Raw genomic sequence first — 25,830 nt, 5'->3', positions numbered from 1 at the left:
ATCACTGGACCAGGAAACATTATATATCAGAAATAAAATGGAAAAAAAGACTTGCTGTTCTTAACAATCGTTTCCATAGTGTTACTCATTGCTAGGAACCAGTAACCTTTGGCCTTGCAGCTTTTTTAGGCTCTACCTCCTAGAACACTGCGCTGTACACCGCATCACCAACATTGGTCTTCCATTCTTCTCTCAGTCCATTAGGTAAGCAGACATCATTAAATGGACATTCCTGCCTTCATGTGTACTTTGATGCTCATGGTGGGTGTGTGGTACCTTTACATTTTTGTGTAGTCTGTTCTGCCCAACCCTCAGCTTAATGTAGGACAGGAGATGCAATAGGCCAAATGCATCTCCATGCACATGATGTATTCATGCAAACATTGCATGTTTTTTATGTCAATGAGAGCACTTTCCTTCCACTGATTGACAACTTCAAGCAGCCAATCAGCAGCAGGAAATGTCAGATCATGAAGGAAGGAGGAAGCTTTAGTATGGCTGCAACTTCTGTGTTTCATCTTGCAAGACAGGTATACATGCAAAAGCATTTTTGAAGAACAGAGTTAATTATCTGAGACAGATATGATCGAAACAGAAATATTTTAAAAATGTAAAATAATTGAAGACAAAATCATGTATATAGAAATTCCATCCAGTTCATTAGCAAGGACAAGGGGTATAGCTAGCAAACTCTGTAAACATAATCAGCTGAGCATATATAGTTCGTACAACACACATGCAGCACAGGTCACAGTAAATGTATTATGAGACCTGAAGGAACATCCAAAGAATCCATTCAAAGGTTGGAACACCATAATCACGCATTAATAATGCATCGGTAGAAACACTGGGTGTCGCGTATCGTTAAAATACAATATAAATATTTAATGCCTGCCGACTCCTCCAATGTCCAAGATTATCAGCACATTAACAGCAATCTGTAGTCTGCCGATTTATATGAAGGCCAACAAAAAGAATTTAAGGGGAAAAGTCCCAAACGCAAACACAGAGAACAAAGATCCTTCAGATAATTGTAATTGTATGCAGAGTGATCAGGATGCAGGGTTCTAGACCAGCAATGTGCCAGCACTGGAGCGTCCATCAGAGTTCCCAGCAGGGCCTGGACTTTCATCAATGTTTTCGGACACAGATGATACAATTCTGCGCATGGACTGAAAGTGTTCTATTCGATTTCAAAAAGAGCGTTCACCTAAGTGGCAGCGTCAAGCCTATATTTGAACACAATTTTGAACACTCTAGGGTTCCTTCAACAAGATTTAAAAGGGTTCATCCAAATATAGGCCCCTTACTCATTGGACCTACAAAGATACCAGCCGCACAGGGGCCTAGGAATTATTCTCGGTTCTCTCATGAGCGGCTGCTTCAACGGCATAAAATGTCATCACGGAGGAGCTTACCCTTTTTTTAAGCATTTAAAACAGTGCATATTAAAGTACTTTAGTATACATTCTTTGCCATGAATACACTATCCCCTAAGAGAAAATACTACCACTTTAAGAGATGTGTAATATTTGTATTATAGTAGCGTGTTTACACTACATGTTTATGGAATGGAGTTTGTACTGGTTTTGTAAGATGCCTGTAATGCGTGTGTTATCAAGGCACTAAAGGGTTTTCGTGAGGCCCATTATTTCATTTTACTTTTGTTATTGTTAGAGTTTAGTCTCCAACCTTGACATATTATGGCTACAAATAAAGAACAAACATGATCATCGCTCATCGCGCCGTTCATATTAATTCAATACCATTTGTTACTACGTTGGCATCCGTATGGGGCATTTAGCTTCCAGATTATCTTGAAAGACCCAGATCTGTTTTCCATGAGGAACTGCAGGGCTTGGGGTAGCAGAAGGAAGGTTTGTGTTTCAGCGAGATTCCTAAGTCATTCCACATTGCTTGTGCCAGGCAAATTCTAACAGCACAGCTCATGTTAGAGAAACAAGCAACAGGACTCCCATTCTAAACGGCTTAGGCAGTATGTTTAACACGGGCGCTTCTCTTTCCAAGTCAGTCTCAAACTGCAAAAAGGACTAGGATTTACAAGCACACAAAGAACTGGACTTAGCGATGCCATGTTCTCCAGAGCGCAAATCGGGGTGCAACATATTCTCGCTATGCCCAGGAGCCATCTGGAAAATACAGGAACCGCCATGCTAGAAGTGCGGAGGAGCCCTGGAAACGCAAATACCACTGTAAAGAGCCAGTTTGTGCGTCCAGGAGATTAAACCCTAGACGCCATGATGCAATCCTTAATCTCCATGGCAATGCTGTGCCTGGGTTTTGTCTAGCCCTTGTTCAAATGTTTTTAAAACCACATTATTTTCAAACATGATGGCACTTGGCATTTCAATTAGGCTTACCGATTGTGAGATGGGTCCATCTGACCCAAACAAAAGAGACACGCAAGAACTCTCCAGCTGTGGATGAACCTCAACTCCCACTCCGACCGTAATATCTTACAATAAAACTAAATCTGGGGTAATATTTGCACCTATATCATTCCCGTGTCAAACAGATAATAGCTAAGTCATACGGCATTAGGTTTCCATCCAAACTGGGAAGCACAATGTATAGATGATTTGTAGCGTGTTGTCATTTGCTGCGGCAGCTGCACTGCAACAACTGCTCTATCTTATTTTACATCCTTCTCTACCTGGCATTAAATAGAGTAAGTTTGTGACTGTGTGACCATGATGAGCTCTGCCTTAAAAATGTCCGTGGCTTATAGACAGAACACATTTAGCCGTTGCCAATTTTAAATAATCTTGCCTACATACGAGTTGTTACTTTCACTAGGATGTCGGTAAAGCATTGACGGCAGAAAATCACAGAACACTGGTGGGTTTCCATTCATTCTATCCAAAAGGAAAAGAAACTAAAGCCTTTTGCAAGAGATTTATTGTAAGATTAATGGTGGATGAGGCCCTCAGAATTAATAAATGTGTGTAATGCCTTCAAATGTTATACACCTAAAAGTGAAATAGAAGTTAATTTCTATACACATATATATACACAAACAATATGAACAGATTTTTGTGCAGATGCTTGCATATGTTCCCGAATAAATTCTGGGTGATGTCACTACATGAGCACATCTAGAACATTTTTATATACGTCTGAAGACTCCACATGTACAAGATACTAAATTATTAAGTATCACTATTAACAGACAAGTTGATATGAAGAGTGTTTAATAAGAATTCTTAGTGTTGTCTTTTATTAGAGTATATATCACTGTTTAGTTTTATTTTTAGATTTTTCGGCTTGTAATTACTTGTGTGGCCTGCAACAGGCTGAAGAAGCTACAGGTAGCAGTGTACAGTGCATAATTAATAACAGCACAGCAAGTCGCAATGGGAACTATACATTGAACATATAGAAATATTGTTCATAAGATCAATGAAGCAAGCAAAACTCGAGCCAGTAGATATCTGCGCAATCGCATGCACTGCTCTGTGACCATCCCACACACATACTTTTCCTCCCTATCTGTGCTACTGGAAGCCAGCTTCAGAAATAAAAAAAATAAAAATAAAATAAAAAATATAAAAAAAATTGCAACTCAACCAATGGCTTAATATGTAATTAAAATGTCACCCCTATACAATTCCAAGGGGTGCTAGTGATCCTAACTGAAACAATAAAGTAAGAGCCAACACTGGCAAAGGTCTGTATGGGGCTGCTGTTCAGGACACAAGATCTTTTTATTTTGTGAGAAATATAACACAAATTATTTAAGAAAATATAAACAAGCCACACAAACATACTAGTAATATTATTAAAAATATTATGCAGTTACTTAACAATGAAACACACGTAAAGTGTTTGCTTTTTAACAAGATGTAAATAAAGCAACTTCAACAAACAAACTTAATATTCCCCCTAGCAAGATGTCCAATAATTCATTCATAAGCAGTGGGATTTCTTCGCATGGCCGAGGGCTGCCACACTTCAGCATAAGAGATCTGAAAGAAGCAAACAGCCTTTCTTCTTTTTTTTTTATACTTAAGTAAAAATACAAGAATAAGTCTGTGGATTATTAGGAAACGAAAGGATTTAATGCTGGGTTAAATATGAGCACAACCAGCACTAAAAATTATAGGGGGTCCCTCCAGTTTCAGAGTAGGAGACAATGTTTCATTGATACATGAGAATGGTTACAGGCAGCCCCTGGTCACGTGATGTCAATGTCTCCACCTGAGCCACCAGATCAGCTCTCCTGACCACCAAGTCCTGTAAATAATGCATTAATACACACAGCACTGCAGTGGCCTGGGGACTGCCGTGCATAGCCCCAGCTGGGATGCTACATTGTTCCCATGGCGGATTCCTACTGACGATTCTTAGAGCTACCTGCGTGAGAACGTCATCTCACTGAATATTGTTGTCTCGGTACATAAAAGAAAAGTTCAAGGAAAGTTTCAGTATCCAACCACTCCTTCCCATCCCCCATCCTGTAAGTGCAAAGTGCCCCCAATCATCCCCAGGGCTCGTGATCTACTTGCCCCCTATACCTGCAAGAATGGGCGTACTATTACCCAATCGCCCCCCTGTAGTGAGGTATTTTGAACACTTACCCCGAGCCATGCTGAAAGGTTCTTGTTGGCTTGATGATGCGAGGGCTGGTTGGGATGAGGAAACAATCGGTCTACTCTCATGGGCATCCCTGCACTTCTTGGCTGCATAAGATGGATTGATCACAAGCCACACTGCGCCTGAATAATCAGCTGCTTCCTGCTGCATTAAAGCTTCTCTTGGAGGAAACTCCAGACTAGAGATACAACTCCAAACAAAGTAATAGCTTCTGGCTGAGAGTTACTTCTGTTACTCCAGTAATATTACGTCCAAACACCTTGCCCCCGGTCACCGCACCGCCTGCTAGATCCCTCCTCAGCTAAGTGTAAACTCCCCACGGGCAACCTTGCAACGGGAATTTACTATCCTACCAAACAGGGGTGTCCTTTCTCAATCCGCGCAAGGACTTTTAACTCTTCCCTCGCCTTGGGATCAAGGTAAGTCTGGGGTGGGTGTTTAATAGGTAACACGGAGAGATATATGACATATATCATGCGGCCTCAGCCGAGGAAAGAAATGAGTTGGGGGTTACTGTGTGAGTTAATCCACCCCTGTTTGAATAGTGGTTCAGTCTAAGAACTGCAACTCGAAAGATCAGGCTGGAAGTTTCAAAGCAAACAACGCGGGAGGGGATGTGACACCCGCGGAGTCTGGGTGGGTGTAGTAGTATCAGGGTAAGGGTCGCAAGGACTGGAATGATAATAAAAGTCAATTAGAATCTTCATGACTTTGTGTGTTAAGCCTTTCTGGTCACACAGAACAGATACTAAATATATATTAAACTTGATATATCACTAGAATAAGTTAATTGGGATGATCAAAAATAATGGGGGGCTGGTTACTCTCCCACGGAGGCTGCATGATGGTATATGAGGAAGAAGCCTCCTGGGATGATGCACTCCACACCGGTCACTTGCTCTTTCTTGATGAAGACTCTACTTTTCCTGAAAAGGCTTGAGTGGGCTTTCTTTTGGGGGCCTCCTTAGGCTTTGGCCTGGCACAGAAGCAAGAGGATAATTGGGTTTTTTACCTGCCACCATATTGTACCCCCCAGCAACTCTTCTTTATTTCTTCCAACATTGATCCCTCCAACCCATATTTCCATTCTCCTACACATTTAATCTCTCCTCTTTTTTTTTTTTTTAGAATTCCCAACTGTCTCTATTTCCAATACTTCCCCAGTCTTTTCTATCCATTCACCATCAGGGGGAACTACTAGAGCTGTAATTTTATGAGTTAAGAACCCTTAGATGCTAATTTGTACTAAGCCATCTCTTTGGTCACTACTTTGTGTATTGGAGTATTAATCGATCACATTGATTTGCAATCAAAGTTGGTTGGTGTTTACTGCTGGTTAAAAAACCACAAAACATAAAACCCAAAGGTATTTTAAAAATAAACCACATAGTTTGTCTTCTTTCTTCACTCTACCACCTTACGTACTCCTGATAACAATGGTCTTCTTCTTTATTCTACTTGTAGATACGCACAGAGACCCCAGACACTGGGTTATAACATCTTGACCAGCAACATCTGCCCGTTGAGATCAGGGCATCCAGCAGACGTCCCTGTTCTCTTACTAGTCCATAAGTAGGGACCAGACACAGGGCAACCTGTTTTCTTCAGAGTTTTGCCAGCTGTGCTTGGAAACCAAGACAAACTCTTTCTCCTAACTGAAGAATAAATTCATATGAATAGATATCGGACTACTCCCCTTTTCTCGTGTATGACCAATACTTAATTATTCTCTTGATGAAAAGAAGAAAAATATGTGATGATTGGAAATCTTTTATGACTACTACTTGCCTCTAATGTCATTTCAAAGAATACAGATGCCTTTGATCCTGATCAAAAGTCCCTGGCTACAATCAAATGCAGGGTGTATGCGTCATAATGGCACGGCTACTTTTAGGAACTGGGTATATTTAACAAATTAAGTATTTAACAAATTAAGTTTTATATTATAAGTATTACAAATTATAAGTTCGAAATACTTTTTAAAAACCCGAAACCTTTAAATAAAACTGATTTATAATGTTATTTGCTGTACATAACAGCAAATGGGTCAATCGGAAGGCATTTTGTTTTAGCTTTTTCGGTTGTAAAGAGATTGTTTGGAGAATAATCCTGTCGATTGCCCTTGACAAATATGGGTCACTGGATCGATCACTCAAGTTTATTAGATAAGGCCTTTGTAGACATAAAAATAAGATGCAACGAGCAACTTAATATATTAGATGGGCCAATTTTATGTTTTATGTGTAGATGCAAGGGTAAGAATGTGTTTTTTTTTCTTTCTCGGAACTGCAACTCACATGATCCCCAGCAAACGTTGGGGATTACAGGGAGCTGGTATTCGAAAGCGGCTGCTTGGCTGCAATTAACAGAGCTTTGCTGGGAAAGTGCCCTGCAATAATCAGAGCAGACAAGATACGCAAGTGTTCAGATTAAAATAAAAGTCTCAGCGTGGCTTGATTCAGGATTAATCTGCCCAGATCACTAGCTAAGGCTGATGACATTTTCATTCCGGGGGGGGGGGGTTTCCCCGCGCTAAAAGCTGTATATTGCCGCAGTAATCAATGATCAGTTTTACAAAATAAATGCTAGATGGTTTATTTTGATTGAGCTACAGATATACGAAGGAGGTCGGCAGACATTTTTTAAAATGATTCAATAATGAATACTATCACTATACTCTTTATCTATATCTGTATCTTAACGCTGGGCTGTAGTCTATGCAATGTGCAAACCAATTTATAGAAACCGTGAAAGGGCCAAGAAACATTTAGCATCCGTACACTTTACACTTTGATTTGGGATTGTTTCGGAAATTTTCTTTCAATGTTCACACACCATAACCTGTCGAGAATGTCCATTCTATTCATGATATGTAAAGAATACCCTTCTGAGCCTAATGGGTATTCAAGTAGTCTGAAAACAAAGGTCTGATTCCCCCCCCCCAATTCTGCAAACAATGCAATGGCTTTTTTGGAACACTAGTTAAGCGGAATAATGTTAATCAGGTCATCTACTTAACCGACTGAGAAGATAGCTGCCAGTGTGTGCTTCTGCATGCATAACTTATGGTCTGGTAGACTAAAACTGAAAAAGCTGATCCATCAATAACTGTTAACGTCTTTCATAAATCAATACATGTATTCAACAGCAATGTCACGTCTTCCCTGCCTGGGGGTGAAACACTTTGATCGCTAAGGCGTTCATTTGGATTGCTGTTTGTCACTTTTAGGTTAAAGACCCAGCAGCTGTAGCATTGTCTCCTTAGCTTTACAGAAAGTGCCGTACCAGTGCCATGGGACCTCTTGCCTCAAGGGATCTCACTACAAATTTTGTTCAAAGGTCAAAATAGCTTGAGTGTATGTACTCAGTGTTATCGATTATCAGGACCAGAATGGGGACTAAAATCCACCATAAACATGAGACATGGCACCTAAAACACCACTCGTTTACTTTCCCCGATTAGCAACACTACCAGGTCTTCTGGGCATATTCTGCATGTACAGGTATTGTGGGAATGCACCACCCCTCCCCCGTTTACAGGACTGGACTGGGGAATAAGATTAGCCCTGGCACTTCAAGCGTAGCCGCAAATGAAATGATTTACCTGAGGCTGCCTACTGGATACACAAGGTTGCACATGTTGGCAGTGCAAATCCAATTGGCGGCCATACACTAAAAGATGGGGGATGCTGCACAAGCAGCAATAAATGGGATGTGCTATTGAGCACCATCCCACTGGGTATCTGCCAGCAGTAGGCACAATCCTCATGAGAGACATTAATTGGGGTCTGTGGGAGACAATTTAATGATGTTCTATTGACCTTCACAGACCTTGTCATGGGCACGGGCATCCTTGTACAGACACGTTGCCTATTCTGGCTATCTGCCCGATGGCCAGACAGGATTGCTGCAGACTCTAATTTACTGTACAGGCTAACATGGCATTGAATGACAAGACATGAGGCCAAACATCCCAACAGAAATACAACCCGCAGAGCATTCGGATGAAGGAGGAGTAGAAGGAATTAGGAGATTGGAAAAAAGACAACTATAACCTTTACATGTATTTATCTCAACTATTTGTGATATATGTGGGCCTTTGATGTTTTCTTGTCGTCTTTTTTATGCATTTTGTATATTTTTTTGTTTTTTACTATCTTTATTTTTTTTTCATTTATTTTGGGAAGGATGGACACTTCTGGCTACACCTGAGCCAATACCTGGTGATGATCACAAGCTGTAAAGACACATTGAAGACAACAACTTTAAGCAACCCAAAAGGTATTGTATTTACTATCCCACCTTTGTGCCAGTGAATCATTGGAAATCACTCAATACCAGATCATTGGCTTTGTAAAGCAATTAGATCTATGGGTTTTTAAGACGGACTAGAAGTCATACAGAAACACTTGGGGCCACATATGTTTTACTTTGCTTAATAATTGACCTCTACAATGATATGTTGAGCTGATATATTGAATATTGAAAAGCCACAGCCATAAAGCACATTATATGCATTTTATGCAAATTTGGAAACACTGATTACATTTTCACAATGTAGTTGCACATTGTATGCTCATTAAAGTGTATACCTGGTGAAGTGATCTGCAATGAGATATTCTCTGCCTGGGCCCAGAGCGGTACTTTGGAGGGGGATTCCAGTGTGGGGTATTGTACCACTCACATGCACTGGGTAATACTGTGCTCCTCTCTCTGTAAAGGAAAAAAGCATATTAGTATGTTATGTATCTTAGCTTTATCAGGTAATGAAGCAAGATTTTTTTTTATTTATTTAGTAAACCAATTACATGGTTTTTTGAAGCATCTATAACATTATCAGCCCCTATAAAAATTATAGTAAAATGTTTTGATAACATATATTTTTTCATTCTGAAAACTAACTTAGTCGCTGACCAGCACATATGTGGAATCTATAACTGAGTAAGTGATTCCTAGGCCAATGGTAGGTGGGGCTGATGTCATCCATGGGTGGGGTCAACATACATGGGTGGAGTCAACAACATTGTGTCCCAAACACTTAACATTTCTATGAGGGTGGGGCGGGGAAGTGGACATGCGTGACCTAAAGATTTTGGGCCTTGGCCCAGAGACTCAGAAAAGTGGTGCTTCACCCAGAGTCTCCAGGCAAAGTGGAAAGTTCCCAGGTATGGTGATGGTACACGTGCTGGTCAACAATGTATGAAACATATTGTCATGGAAAATTGGCTGATACGGCAGCCTTTATTTTTATACCATGGTGAAAAAGGTCTGTCATTCTGATGTCTCTAAAATAAATTTTAACCTACAGCATGATTACTAGTAAAGTTAATGATTACATGTACTTTTCTTTATGGACCTGTATTGGTTATTTTTCCTGTTGTTATTTATTGTTAAAGGAACAAACATATGTAAGCAGCTGTATTTAATACTGTTATGTATTCATATCTTCGGGTTCACCAGCTTATTTACCGTACATGCATATTAAACCTTACAACCAATGGCTGTTCATGGGCTGTCAACATATTAGAATCAACAAAGTGTTTTTACAAAGTGTATTTACATGCAGTAATTAATATACATAATTAAATCAGTTTAAATGCCAAAGTTGTGAGAGACACACTCATCAATTTAAGATTATTTCTCTAAAAGAAGCAGGCAGGAGGTATGGCAGTGTGGGTGATGCCAAGGATTTTTAGGGGAACACCTGCCCAACTGTCTTCCTAGACAGATACAAGTTCTATTTTTATATAGTTCTGACCATTTTATGGGTGGAGTAATTATCCAAAAAGTTTTACTTCTATAGGAGAGTCTAGAACATAAACACTGCAATTCACTTTATGCCTTGTTTCTGACTTTGCTCTGACAATTCTGCAGAGACACAACAATATCTGTGTCCCCATCTTTCAAAGACTTCATACGGTCACTCACTACATTATACAACCATTTTTTGTATGTAGAGAAACTCACAATACCACCACAAAAATAAAAAAAAATATAACAAAAGACTGAAACTACAAGCTTGTAAAGAAAAGCAGAATATAAACATATGACCTAATTTATCAGATCACACACAGGCAGAACAATGTATGCGGAAAAAACCACAAGGCTGGTTAAGTGTATATTAGCAAAAATCAAAACCTCACATCAATAAATACACACAGAAAGCAAACACAAGGAGTACATTCTCTTCACAGCCTTACCCTGCATATTTCCACAAGTTTGCATGCCTTCCCTCTGGGAGAAGCTCCCTTTTATTTAGTGGGGTGATGCCGATGGCTGCTTCTAGGATAGTGAAATATTTCTTGTACCTCATTCTCCCTGTGTCACCCCAAGTGTGCATCAAACACTTGTCTGATCGCAACTGAGGAATTATAGTTTGACTATTTCCTGCCACAGCTTTAAGCTGCTCTTTTCCTCAGTGTACCGTTCATCCCGAGCATGACAACATCTACTGATTATGCTTCATTTAAAAATAAATAAAACCACTGCAGTGAGTGGGTGCTGGGTGATGTCACTCTTATATAATTCTAGTGATGTTGGAATAAAGCCGTAATGAAAATTCTCTGCGCTTACAATCATGTTGTAAGCCTGGCTGGGCGCAGTAGAACTCCAGTTGACTAATCCCATACTAAATCTTTTAGGTCAGCAATCAACCAAGTACTAACTGTGATTTTATTTATCTCTGACCATATTTGACAAGCCATTTTATTACTGGTGCTTCAAAACAACCAAGTTTTCGCTTTTTCAAACAGAATGAAATAGTGTTCCATTTATATGTAACCTGCAATCATGCTACTAATGGAAAATCTATTTTATAATACTGATAATCCTTTCAAATTTTGTGTAAATTGTACACATTGAAAAACAAATAATGACATTTATAATTTATTTGTTACAACTCTGGACATACATTGATCATACTCATATTATATATGCCCTACATATATGTAGCCCTACATTTCAGATGTCCAAACCGGGATGTGGCTATAGGTGGACCCAGAAGCATCTACTTAACCTCTTGCAAGTTAGTGAAGCCGAACAGCAGAATATGACATAATATCCCGCTGCACAGCTTGAATACATCTTAGCGAAGCCACTTGGAAGTAGGCATTTTACAGTCACAGATGGTAGTCAACCGTTTGAAGCCAGTGCCGGCAGAACTGATCAGCAGAGAAGGTAGAGAGAGAGAGAGTAAGTAAGTGTGAGAGGATGAGTGAGAGCATGCGTAAGAGTGAGTTAGAATGTGAGCACGTGAAAGGGAGTGAGTGAAAAAGCAATGAAATGCAAACAAAAATGGTGTTGATGATGGGAGAAGGGAGTTATCCTGTACCGCCATCAATGTCTGGCTCAGTATATCGCGATGAAAGTTATGCTTTATCACCCTCAATGTCTGGCTCAGTATATATTGATAGGTGTCACATTGTACCACAATCAGTCCATGGCTCAGTATATAGTGATGAGAACTATGCTGTACCACCATCTGTGTCTGGCTTGCTGTATAATTACAGGAGTCATCCTGCACCACTGTCTGAATCACTATATAATGATGGGAGTCATATTGTACCACCATCTGTGTCTGGATCACTATATAATGATAGGGCACACTTTGACCATTCAAGAGAGCGGTCACAAACTCCAAAGCGAGAGATTTTGCCTCTGCTCTATCCAGACCCTCCTGAGAACTCTGAGGTCCTGCAGGTTGATTACATGTCAATGGAGACAATTAAACTGTCCGGCTTCAAAGATGTCCCAAAAAGGATATGGGAGCAAAATGAGAAGGTGGTCAACGCCATATTTATTATGGCGTATGGTGTTGCTCCCGGGAGCAATCAAGCGGGGCCCCTGCGGCAGTTTTCTGTGCTGAATTACATGAACATTGTTTGGGAGAAGACATGGCAAGCACGTCAATTGCCATTAAGGAGTTAAACTAACTAGCTCCTAAACAATTACCCATTGAATCACAACTAAAACCCACTTCTTATTGGTAGTTTAATAAATTAGTCTACTTTCCCTTTAATTTAAAATTCAATAAAATGTAAAACAAAAAAACTAGCCTGAATTTATTATAATAATGTTATGGGATAAGCATCACATTTATTTTTCAACCTTTACACTTTTAGGCTAAACACAGGATGGGTGTGATGTATTTTGCAGGCTAGTTTCCATTTTAGTTCCTGACTATCTTAAACGTGAACTCTTGAGTTCTTTGTAGAAAGTATGTTAAATGGACAGTTTAGTGTTAATGACGCTCCTATTATAGAAAAGTTAATAGTGACCATATAGATGTACCGGTGCATCATAAAAAACAGTGCTTAAAGGCCCAGGAAAAGTTAGGATGTACCGGTAGGTTGTGACTTTCTTCCAGTGGCAGGGACATCTGGACTTCCTTCTGTCAGCAGAAGCCAGCATTGATGGCTTTCTGCTGACCAATTGCTTGTAATAGCACGTGATTGGACATTTTCTATTCCGGTAGATGTCACATCTGATGTTAACCAAAAGGTCACTGGCGACAGGTTATTCCCTGCATGGTCTGTCTAGACCTTGCTGGGATGTCTGTTTGCCAACCTTGCTGGCCAATCACGCACATTGCAATCAGCAATGCAAGTAAAATAATAATAATAATAAAAAAGAAAACTATAACCCCCAACTCGTGTTCACTACACCTTAAGCCAGAAGTAATAAATATAATACCTTATAGGATACTATGTAAGGGATATGGCCCTCTTGAACATAGATAAAATATCTGGAGTTTGTCTGTAGTCGGGGATGTTGCCAAACAACAATTGGGTCATTGTTCATCAAAGGCACCTAATGTGTAGAAGAAGATTGCCGAACATTTTTTTTCCCTTTATAGCTTTTTACATAGTAGCTGTCACGTACAAGTAGTAGGAGACACCGTAGTCAGGTAGGACTCCAGGACAGAACAAGTTCAGACAAGCCGAGGTCAGGATTCCGGAGAGCAGGATAACCGATAAACGTAGCCGAGGTCAGGATTCAGGAGGTCAAGATAAACAGTAAACGAGCTGAGGTCAGGATTCAGGATAACAACGTAGTCAGGCAAGCCGAGGTCGAACACAGGAATCAGGAAGGTAAATGCTATCTGGGCACTAGCACAAGGCATAGACGACCATCAGAAGGCAAGGTGTAGCTGGTCTGAGAGGTTTAAATGGGGAACCGCGGAGGAAGTCCGAATCTCCCATCAACCCATCATGACATCACTTCCGTTGTCCGGAAATCGCGACCATTTTGAGCGTGGCGTAGTCTCCCTTCATAAAGACCTGCAGTTAGGGAGTTCCCCACTAGAGCGCTGAAGCAGGACGCCGTGTACCAGGAGGTCTGCCTCTCCTGCGTGGCACTTCAGAGGATGGCAGCGGAAGTGACCGTGCGGTGGAGGGGGTTCTCCCTCTCCTTCATGGCGGCTGCTGCGGAGGTGGCCGTGCGGTGGAGGGGTGTCTCCCTGTCCTTCATGGCGGCTGCTGCGGAGGTGGCCGTGCGGTGGAGGGGGGTCTCCCTCTCCTTCATGGCAGCTGCTGCGGAGGTGGCCGTGCGGTGGAGGGGGTCTCCCTTTCCTTCGTGGCGGCTGCTGCAGAGGTAGCCGTGCGGTGGAGGGGGGTCTCCCTCTCCTACGCGGCGCCTGTTGCGGCAGCGTGGGAACCGGGGACAGGTGAGTAACACTAGCGCTATTATTTTTTGCATGTCAGCAGAAATGTGTTAAAATAAAACCAAAGAACTGAATTCAAAAAGCAAATATTTGATGTATATGTAATGTAGATATTATTATGGCTAGATTATTGCTATGCTCACAAAAGCAAAATGGCTTATATCAGTTACTGATATGACGCCAACACAAATATTTAATTTTTATGTCCTTCTGGTTCAACCCTTCAATAGCAAATTTCTAAATTATGCATATATTTTGTGTCAGGAACAACTTTCAGTCTGACAGACATGCTTTGTTTATGGAACAATGAGTCTGTAAAAATGTAAAGTTTCATTCAATTAAATGTAATAACCCTGCCTTTTGGAAAGACCTAGCTTTATTTGCACATATCTGTAAAGGCCCCACATACTCTTCAGCTGTTATACACACTAATGTGTAGATTATTATTATTATTATTGTCTTTTATTTATATAGCGCCAACAATTTACGCAGTGCTTATTAAAGTACACATATTCAAGAGGTATGACAAAATTGACAGACATAGACAAACTAATACATTAAGTAAAGAGATCACATGCGTAAACCCTAGAGATAAGAATAGCATTATGAAAAATCCATTGCATTTTAACTGATTTAATTTTTTACTGATATGTGGTTTATACCTCACAATAAAGCCCTAGGATAAATCAAAATCACACACATCTGAAGGGAATCGTCTAGAAACCCACCTAGTCAGAGAAGCATTCAACCTTCCACCCTAATACCTTTAACCAGGGCCGGCCGAATACTTAACGCCGCCTGGGGCAAAGTTTAAAACGCCGCCAACCCCCCCCCCCGCCGGTACTTACCTTTAAACAGTCCTGCGGCGAGTCTCCCTGCTCTGCCAAGGTGCCGGCTTGTAATGCTGAGCGCCGGAAATTGACGTCACTTCCGGCGCTCTGCATTACAAGCCGGCACCGGGACCGAACAGGGAGACTCGCCGCAGAGGAGAGAGAGAGAGGGGCGCCGAGCGGGTAAGCGAAAACCACTCGGTGCCCCTCTCTCTCTCCTCCGCTTCAAAAAAAAAAAAAAAAAAAAGCGCTTGGGGCGGCAAAGTGCCGCCCCTTCTAAAGTGCCGCCTGGGGCAATTGCCCCAGTCTGCCCCATTATAGGGCCGGCCCTGCCTTTAACCAACATCTTAAAGTAGCCATCTACCATATCTAGCTGCAAAATCTACATAGAGTTCTCCATATCAATGCATTTAAAGTGCCCTTGCCCAAGCAGTCCCGTCGTAGTGTCTTAATTCCCCCTCAACTACCTAATAAAGTATAAGCTTGCAAGAGCAGAGTCCTCTTCTCCATCTGTACCAGTGTCTCAATGTGTGTTCATTTTAGCAGTGCTTTGCTAGATGCACATCTAGTGATAGATATAGCCTGTCTATGACTGCTTCCAGAACACAGATTATCTTTTATCTTGGACAATACCACACGGGTGGTCTGACATCAGGAAACTGTAGCACTGTAAGCCAGTTACTGGTGGCTCCAGGTGGAGTTGGTATTTGTGAAAAAGAGTATGAGAACTTACCTTACCCTACTCACTCTCTGAATACATGATTTGCATGGCTCCACTGGTTCTTGAGATCAAGAGTGGTATCAAGAGTGGGAGCTGCTAATCATAACTTTTTTTTGTTTACCCTGGATATAGATGTTGTTCTGTTAACATTTAGACAATGTTTACTATGCTCTTTATTTTTTAACAGCTGCCAGGTGTGAAAGAAAAAGCCTCAGGTTTGTTGTGAAACCAGAATGTCTACAGTATGAGCGTCACACAGGCTCATTACAGTATACTACAATGTACTGAACAGAATAACTGGTAATGTGAGCATTAGGCCTTAGAACCAGACTTAGACCTGGGTTTAAAGATTAACAAGCATAACTGGGAACTCTCTGGGTTCGACCCGGACACTCTGGTGGTAGCACGTAGTCTTGGCAGCATCCCGCAAGGATAGGATCTGGGTAGCTGGAGCTTAAAAGTTAATGAGTTATGTTAATGAGTAAGTCACACCATTAGATGTGCTTTTTTTCTTGTTAATTGGTTTAATTGTTTCAAAAAGATTTAGTTTAAATGTTCCCCACATAAGTGCTTAGGTTTGTGTGTTAGAGCGGCAGAACCCGCATCATCTAACGTCCTGCCCTGGAGTTATCACCATTCTTTTACATAGGTTTTAGTCCTATATATTCCCACTGTGGTGCATTTGTAAGAAGGGATAGGCTTGTGCATCACTGAGATCAGACACTGCGTTGATTACCACATTGGCTGGAGTTTAGAATGGCTCTGATTTCCTGGTCGAGACCGGAGTTTGGGTGAGGCTTCTTACTAATTACCAAATTTTCGGCACACCCTTCTGACCCACACGCAAGGCTCAATATTAGAGCCTTCATGAGTAGTAGGCACACACGGCAACAAACACATTCATGCTTAACATTTACAGACAATATGTTTGAATGCTTTAAAGTGACAGTTTAATGTCCACAGCTCCACTTTAAAATAATGCATATTAAACCACTCTGTAAACAGCCAATCAGTCAAGGTATACTAAGGGGCGCTCGTATGTTCCATATGATGAAAATCCAGAGTTATATTGGGAAAAAATATATAGTGTAGATGTATAATTAAGTATAGTCAGCCCTGCGTGTTGCAGATTTGCACTCACAGTGTTTCTTTGTGGTTCAATGCGTAGCAGTGAATTGAGGATCACACAGACTGGACCAGTTGGTGACCAGGAACCACAGGCTCATTTATATCCTCCTGAGTGTAAGTACATCTCCACGCTTTGCGTCTTCTACACTTAAATACAGTAACACACTATTGGATCCTTTTTGTGTTTCTTCCTTTGGATATATATTCCCTGTGTGGACCTTCATGTGACCTCTGTTACGCATTGAACCACAAAGGAACACTGTGAGTGCAAATCTGCAACACGCAGGGCTGACTATACTTAATTATACATCTACACTATATATTTTTTCTTTTTCCCAATATAACTCTGGATTTTCATCATATGGAACATACGAGCGCCCCTTAGTATACCTTGACTGAAATACCACAACACCCGGAGAGTGTTCTTTAAGGGCTGCAGCTGTATCTTCCACATATAAAAGGAAAGTCCCAACTCATTATTATATTCTTCTTACGTATCCTTCTCCCCCGTACTGGTCCTCACACCCTCTTTAAGCACACAACAGCCAATCAGTGACAGGAAAGTGCTCCCCATTAAAATGAATAGGATACTTGCATACATGCATACGTGGCTCTGAACAGATCCCCTGTCCCCAGCATTCCTCTAACAGCGCTGGAGCTGACTGGTGATTAGTATATAATGTGCAGGAAAATGTATCCATTTAAAGGAATGCAAAAAGAGTATAATTATGTTTAAAAAAACATTACAATATTACTAATATAAACTTTGTGTCATACCCAATACTAGTATGCTACAGTCCAGAGTCCAGTCCAGAGCTAATATAAATAATAAAAAACAGATCTAGTTAGGGCTAGAGAAAAGATCATCCTTGTTGGACATTTATTTGCCAATGGAAATAGCAAATGAATTCAATAACTATTTTGTAGGATGTGCCACAGCTCTGATCACAAAACACAAATATGATGATCACAGTGCTGTTTCTTTGGCTGACAAATCCCCCCTCAATCTCTCCCCCAGCCAAAGAATTTGCAGATTTAGAATTTACACTGAAAGTGTATTTCAGTGAAATGGTAGTGAATTGTCAACCAAAAAATGAAATAACAATGTGGGCCAGACCTACAGTACTTTCATGACTGCTACTCGGTGTGCTGATTACTGCCCATCCCGTTGCCTATCTAATCAATGCTTCCCTACGCTCTCCTGTTGTCTGGTTATGTCCCCAAAGCCTGGAAAATAGCGGGAGTTGCCCGTATGCACAAAAATTATCAACAGTCCAACTTTCTAACCTCGCTTATATCTGGCTTCCATATTAATCACTCCACAGTTCCTGCCCTTTCAAAAGTGACCAATAATATTCAGAGTGGCATGGAGAGGTGAACTTACCGAAGCAGTTTTCCTATACTTTGCAAAGGTCTCTGACACAGTCGATCATGATCTTCTGCAAAACTAGCTTAAATGCTCCTGTATAAATTAGCTATCATTCGGCTTGTTTTGTTCCTTCCTATTTGATAGAACTCAATACGTGTCCATTGGCGAGGCTTCTTCTCTTTTGTTGTCGATTAAGTGTGCAGTGCCTCAAGGGTCCATCCTCAGGCCCCATTAACAATGATCTACCCTTGGAGTGCACTCTAGCAAATGTGCATATGAATGCTGATGGTACCATTATTTCTATGAGCAGGACAAAACTATCACACATTGAAACCATCCTACAGGATCAGTTTTCAAAGGTTGAAAAGTAAATAGCTAACAATAAACTTTTCCTCAACACTGATAAAACTGTGTTGTTTGGAACAAAAGTTAAATTACTTAAGTTAACTCAAGTATTTTATTATGTGGCTAGATTCCGATTTGTCTTTTGGTCTTCATATGTACAAGCTATCGATAAAGCAGTATCCTAGGATTGGTAGCTATACCAGAAGAAATCTGACCTAGATCCCCCTCTAAGCAAACATGTTGTGCAGCAGATTTTAATCCCAGTCTAGTTATGCCCCTTCCACAGACCCATCTTGATACTCAGTACAATGTGCTGTGCCGATTTTTCCTCCATAACACACATCGCTGCAAAATGTTTAAAATAACTAAACTGGCGGATGCTTGCCTCCAGGCTCACGCTCCACTTTGCTTAGTGCATAACCACTTCCCTCCCCTGCTACCTGAGCAGCACGCTCACTCTTACCAGCCTCTTACTAGCTTTCCCTCACTTTAAAAGGAAGCAGGTCAAGGTACATTCTCAGGGCTCTTCACATGTCAAATAACCTTCTACATTCCATCAAATCATCCAAAGTCCCTAAAAATGAGTGTCCCCCAACTTCTAAAAACAGAATGTACCTGTTATTAGATTGCAAACTCCTATTTATACTGCACATTCTGCACATACTGTGTATTTTCTTCTCTATTTTTCTATACTCATAACTGTAAACCCTGTTTGTAAAGCCATTTTTGGATTTGGTCCCATACTTCAAAACCAGAGAAATATCAACGTGTTCTTCCTTGTAACACTTTCTAAATAAATAGATAAATGCAGAATTACGACAATACGTTCTATCATGTTTAGGTGTAGTCGAAGACAAATGTTTCAATATATCACATTATTTTTTATAATAGGCCATCTACATTATATTTTTGTCACAGTATTATTTGACAATACTTAAAAAAATTGCTTTACTTTTAAGTCCTAGACTTTTCCTTCAAATTTTCTCCAGTTGAACAATATAACAGTATTTGTACAATTCCCATGTCAGTGAAATGCATCTTTTGAATATCACGTTTGATTTTTTGCCCGACAAAGAAGGGCCAAAGGGTACATTTTTTTTGTCTCACAAAAGCAACATCACACATTGAACATAGACCAGAATCCATCTGTCAGTCTGCTTTTCAGAAAAAAAGTACATTAGCAATATACCTGTCATGCCAATGAAAGCAGCTTTGAAATTGAATAGAAAGGAAAGAATTAGAACAGTGAGAAGTGCGATTTTCAATTCATTTCATACAAACTTGCTGAACATTTAGTGAAAATAGAAAAAAGTTTATATTTTCATCAGAAATTGTTTTAATACCGTATTTGCTCGATTATAAGACGAGGTTTTTTCCAGAGCAAATGCTCTGAAAATACCCCTCGTCTTATAATCGAGGTCGTCTTCTAATCAGACCTCATTCTGCTGGGGCCGTGCTGCTTACCGGGCTTTGATCGCGAGCAGCGTCTCTGCTATTAGCGGCAGGAGAACAGGAAGGTAGCACAGTCCTCACATAACTCTACCTTTCTCTGGGGGCGGGGCCAGAGAAGTTGCTCTCCAGAAATGCATTTTAACCCCCTATATGCCACTCAGCCCCATGATATGCAGAGTGGCATATACGGGTATAAGGCATATCATGGGGCAGAGGGGCATATAGGGGGTTAAAAGGCATATCATGGGGCACAGTGGCATATAGGAGGGTATAAGACATTTCTGGAGGCAGAGTGGCATATAGAGGGTTAAAAGGCACATCATGGGGCAGAGTGGCAAATAGGGGGGTATAAGGCATTTCTGAGGACAGAGTGGCATATAGAGGGTTAAAAGGCACATCATGGGGCAGAGTGGCAAATAGGGGGGTATAAGGCATTTCTGAGGACAGAGTGGCAAGCCTGGGGGCAGATGTGCATAACTGGGGGGGGGCAGGTTGGCAAATAAAAGGAAATAAAAAATATATTTTTCTCAATCATAGCTTTTATTAAATATGAAAATTAGTTTACATGAATTAATATTTACTAGTAAAACTTTTTTCCTATAGGGTAGTCTTATATTCAGGCTTTTTGTTTTTTTCCTAAATTAAAATTTTGATTTTGGGGGGTCGTCTTATAATCAGGGTCGTCTTATAATTGAGCAAATACGGTAGTGAAGGACAAGGTCTCTGTTTTTTATGTCATAACTCACTATTAGACTGTGACATACACTGTATGAGCAAAAGTATGTGGACACTTGACCATCACACCTATATGAGTTTGTTGGACATCACATTCCAAAACCAAAGACATTAATATGGAGTCTCTCCACCCTCTTTGAGGCTATAACAGCCTCCACACTTCTGCAAAAGAGTATTCGTGAGGGCCGTCACTAATGTTGGACTAAGCCTAAAATAATAAAGCTTCAGTCTTAACATATAAAAAAATATCAGAAGAAAAATGCAGCAGACTCGAGAAATCACCTTGAGCTTAATCTGCCTACTCAATGTGAAAACAGTAGCTGATATACAGAAACAAGGCTGTTGACACATGAGAAATATTTACAATGAGAAATGCCTGGAATATTTGGTGTAATCCTTTAAAAGTGTGTGGCATACGTTATTCATAAATAGGATCTGTAACCTTGTCAAAGAGGTCAACATCTTAAGTAGTGAAAGTAATAAAACAGAAGGGAAGCATTAATATAATTGATGATGACGCATTCCTTTTATTGAGTGAAAACTCTAAAATACTGGAAGCCGTACCATTTTTAGCATTACTAATTTCATTTTTTCAGAACTACCTACATATTATGCTTCTTGTTTTCTGGGATTTTATGTGATTATATTACTTTAAAACTCCTGGAGTTCTCCTTCCTTCACCCGCTCTTACAAAGGCTCTCTGAACTAATCAACAACAACCCGCAACTTAATGAAAGGAGAGATGAGTTAATGGGACAAATGAGGAGGAAATGGGAAAAGAAGGGAAGTAAAAGGGCAAGTAAATGGCAACTTTGTGATGGACCGAGGACAAATGAATAGACAGGGAGGCAATATAAAAATGGGGAGTAGAAAAGAATGAATAACAGAACAAGAACAGAAAGGCCATAAGAACCACACAATTCTGGGAGAAATGAATACTACACTACAATCTATGGCTGGTTGGCACTGCTTGTAATTGTTCTCAGGGACACTAAGAGTGGGATCCACATCTTTTATACTTTGGTTTCTAAGCTCATTACTTTTTGCCTTTAATTTCAGCTTGAGCTTATAAAGAACAACAAGAATAATTGCTGGCCATTTAAGATACTGAGTGGCTTCATGAAAGAGTTGGTTTTCAAGAAAAATAATTCCAGTTTTTGGAAACCAAGAGCTATTTGGTGTAATGATAATAATGATAAATTTGTGGGTCTTTTATGCAAACTTTTTGAAATGTATATAATGTATATTTTTGTATACATTGTGGTACATTAGGTATAAATATACTAGGAAAATAGGTCCCTGTCCTATTTAGCAGAAATATGGATATAACTGTGCAAACATTTAAGGCAGGTGTGACAAAATGCTGCAAAATAAGAATGTGTAGATCGAACACAATAATTCATTGAAACAGAAACAGCTGTGCAAGAGGAATAAATTCTGGGTGAGAAACAGCCAGACTCACTAACAAGGTGAGGTTGGTGAAGACAAAGTCATACACCATGGCACAGCACAAGGTAGTTATACTGCATCAGCAAGGTCTCTTGGCAGACAGGGGTTTCCAGATGTTCTGTCCAAGCTTTTTAAAGAAGCACAAAGAAACAGGCAATCTTGATGATAAAAGACTCATTAGGCTTACTTCCCTTCGGAATCAGAAGATGTCCAGTAGTGCCTTCAGCTCAACATTTGCAGAAAACAGTGGGACCCTGGTACACTCAGTTACTGCCGGAGATGTCTGGTCAGAAGCGGTCTTCATGGAAGACTTATGGCTAAAAAGCCATACCTCTAACGTGAAAACAAGGCCACTCGACTATTCACAAAAAGACATAGGAAATTGAGTGCAGGTAAATAGCAGCCAGTGCTCTAGGCAGTTTGTTCATCGAAGGGCTGGAGAGTGCTACAAGAATGAGTTCAGGCAACTCTGAAGCATGATGGAGGTTCCTTGCTGAGAAGAATTGGCATATCCATATCTATCATGCAATACCATGAAGGGAAGCATCTGATTGGCCCCAAATTTATTCAGCAGCATGACCCCAAACATACAGTCAAAGTCTTTAAGGACTATCTTTTGGGTAAAGAAGAACAAAGAGCCCTGGAAGTGTGGCCACAGAGTCCTGATCTCAACATCATCAAGTCATCTAAGGTGCCTAAATCCACCAAAGAACTGTGGTTAGTTCTCCAGGATGTTTGGAACAATCTACTTGTTGAGTTCCATAAAAAAAATGTTACACCTGCCTAAAAATTTTGCAGAGTACTGAATTCCAATTCATGAAACAGAGTGTTTCATTTTTTTTACCATAGTAGAATAAGAAAATGCAAATGGCTCACTAATAACTAGACTTTGGGGTTTTGTTATTTTAACTTTTTTCTATACATTCAAATTCTGATTTTATATAGGAAGTGTGTTCATGAATACAGAATATTTTTTATCTTCATTTAAATGAAAATAGTTACTTTTTAGATCTTATTTTTTAAATGTATATTTTCAGGCTTTTAAAGGTGTTGGAAAAAATCTATTTGTGTTATATTTTGTTCAATGTAGTTTAATGTAGTGTACTGTGGAACATTCTAAGCATAAACAACAAGGTACGTTCTATCTTTTTAGTATGACCATTAACTGGAGAAAGTGAGTACCCCCTGCTCTTACAGTAAGAGCAAATAATAAACAGCATTCAGATACTTAACAATGGTGTAAATATAGCTTAGTGAGCAGGAATAAGCAAACAGGAAGTTATAGGATAACTTTCCTGATTTAATGCACCATTACCTGGGTTTATTAACTGTATACAACTACATCGATGTTTAAAACTTGTGTAGATACCAATGGCTTACGTGAGTGGGAGCAAAACGCAACTGTGGAAAAAACTCCATGCCATAACCATGTAATATATCACTAAGAAACATCATACCTCATTAATGTGGTGCTTTAATATCACAAAACTTGCAGGCCAAAATAATGAAAAAGAGCTAAAAGTATGGTCAGAAGTGGTCTTCATTAACATTTAACACATGAAAACCTTAGTAAATGACTTTGGTAAAAGAGTGAATCAGATAGCAAAGTGGATGGGGTTTATCCATTAAAGAGGGCAGGAGTTATTGCAGGAGAGTTGCAGTTTCATCTCATTGAGTTAACTTTACACCATGAAGAGCCAACCCCGGGTACACTCGGTCCCAAGAACAGCTTGGATGGCCCTTTATAATGCATAATTAAATAGGTGAGATGTCTTGAAAGTCACCTCACTAAACTCATGCATGATTCGGGGCCAGCTCAGCCTTCCTTAAAGAGAAATTTGCAATGTTAAAGTCAATTGAAACTACAGTTCTCCTGCTTTAGTGAATAAACCTCATATAGTGTATCTGGTTTAATTTTAAAAGTCAAAGGCAGAGAAGCATTCAGCCAGATTAAATAAGAGTAGTCATATACGGTTACATGCTGTGACTCGCTTAGTAATGCAGCTAAACCAGTTAGTACCAGCACACACTACACACCAAAAGGTATTACTCCTCATCAAACCTGGGCACAGCAAGTCTGCAAATCAGCAAGCAAAACCATTTACAAAGTCTGTCGCTACACGGAAAGCCAGCGCCTCGGATCCTGATTCTCTGATTTAAACATTTTAGTTCATATGTGCCGTACAATAACATAGTAACTGCACCTAGGTAGATCCCCCAGTGACAGCAAGAACACCAATATTTTCTGTACCTCAAGACATTTATCAGACGTTTTTGTCATTGTGTTTACCGAGTATTTGTAAACAGTCAAATAATACATTAATAAAGTAGATTTTGTTAATAACGGATAGTTTACAAATGAGGACAACATTTAGATTCTGTTACCAAATATAAAAATTACCATTGATTTTCCTAATAGCAATTCCTAAAAGCAGTTGGAAATGGCTATTCGGTTAGTGGTAATAAACAAAAAGGTAATAAAATGCTGCCCCCAATGTGACAGCCGTGTCTTTTTTAGTGGGTACTCTTAACACTTAACAGTATAGGAGATGGCTAGTGCCTTTGTTCTCACCAGCGTAAGCAAAGTGTTTCTTCCTACATAAAGTACTGGTAATAGCTATCCACGCAGGTAATTCTGCACTCACCTTGCTACTTCCTAAAAGGGGTTATGACAGGGGTAGCTGGAAACCAAGAATCCTTACGCCACCAACCCAGGATATTTGGGAAAAGTCAGAAATTAGCCTTTTATATAATCCAGAAATTCCTTTCCCTTCTGCAAAAGTTTCCTTAGGGATCCAGCAAAAGCAGATTTAAGGTTGGGCTGGAAGGGTGTGTTCTGCCTAAAGCAGCCAGGGTGGAGAATGAGAGCCAGTGAGCTTCCTGTTTGCTGTGCCTGTGTGTGTGTGTGTGTGTGCGTGTGTGTACACTGCATGTGTGTCAAAGGGAGGTGTTTATAGGTCATAGTATCATTGTTTGTAGTGCCTCGGCAGGTAAGAGCCTGGTTTCACAACTTGACAAAGAAAGCTAATAGCTAATCTGCTTCTGAATGTTTGACTGTTCTTCACGTAATCTGATGACACGGAAAAACAACTCATTTTTCTATGTGAACAATTCACAGAAAAATCTCCAAAATTATTTTGGGAAATAGTTTTCTATATATGTGTCGGATTTTCTGTATTACACATGTAGTCTTTATACTAATTTACTCAGTCTCATCTTATTCTGACCTAACTCAAAAAAATATGCAGGCACAAATGAACCATACTTTACTGCTTTTGTAGCAGGTCCTGTTACTTCTGTAAACTGTTTCCTCATCTTTAATTAAATATAAAACAAGATATAAGGTGATAATATTTTACAGCATATAGGGGGAATATATATATACAATAATATATAATATACTGTATATATAGTAGCAAAATATTAAAAAACTACTAGGTTAGCAAAGTAATATATATGAAGAATCATATTTAGAGGTCGTTATAGTGATAGAACTAATCGGTGACTTATAAGTGATCACAAAGTA

General features: G+C 39.9%; 1 protein-coding gene across 2 annotated transcripts in view; it reads right to left on the bottom strand.

Moving 5' to 3' along the window:
• LOC128496709 (tight junction protein ZO-2-like) overlaps nucleotides 1–25,185 on the bottom strand; it is a 44,824-nt gene extending 19,639 nt beyond the window's left edge. The window contains exons 1-2 of one of the 2 annotated variants that reach the window (XM_053466477.1): nucleotides 24,950–25,185; nucleotides 9,207–9,327 (exon numbers count right to left, since the gene is read on the bottom strand). Coding sequence is in view for 1 of the 2 variants with exons in the window: in XM_053466470.1 (XP_053322445.1) it covers nucleotides 4,599–4,706 (108 nt within the window). In the remaining variant the exon portion in view is untranslated. Of the gene's footprint in view, nucleotides 1–4,598; nucleotides 4,771–9,206; nucleotides 9,328–24,949 lie in introns of those variants that run through there. The other variant, XM_053466470.1, reaches the window with a different exon arrangement.
• Nucleotides 25,186–25,830: the final 645 nt, after the last annotated feature.

The sequence above is a fragment of the Spea bombifrons genome, chromosome 1, assembly GCF_027358695.1.
Source record: "Spea bombifrons isolate aSpeBom1 chromosome 1, aSpeBom1.2.pri, whole genome shotgun sequence".
Taxonomy (NCBI): domain Eukaryota; kingdom Metazoa; phylum Chordata; class Amphibia; order Anura; family Pelobatidae; genus Spea; species Spea bombifrons.
Note: the sequence above shows the minus strand (reverse complement) of the source record. Positions and strands in the feature narration are given on the sequence as shown.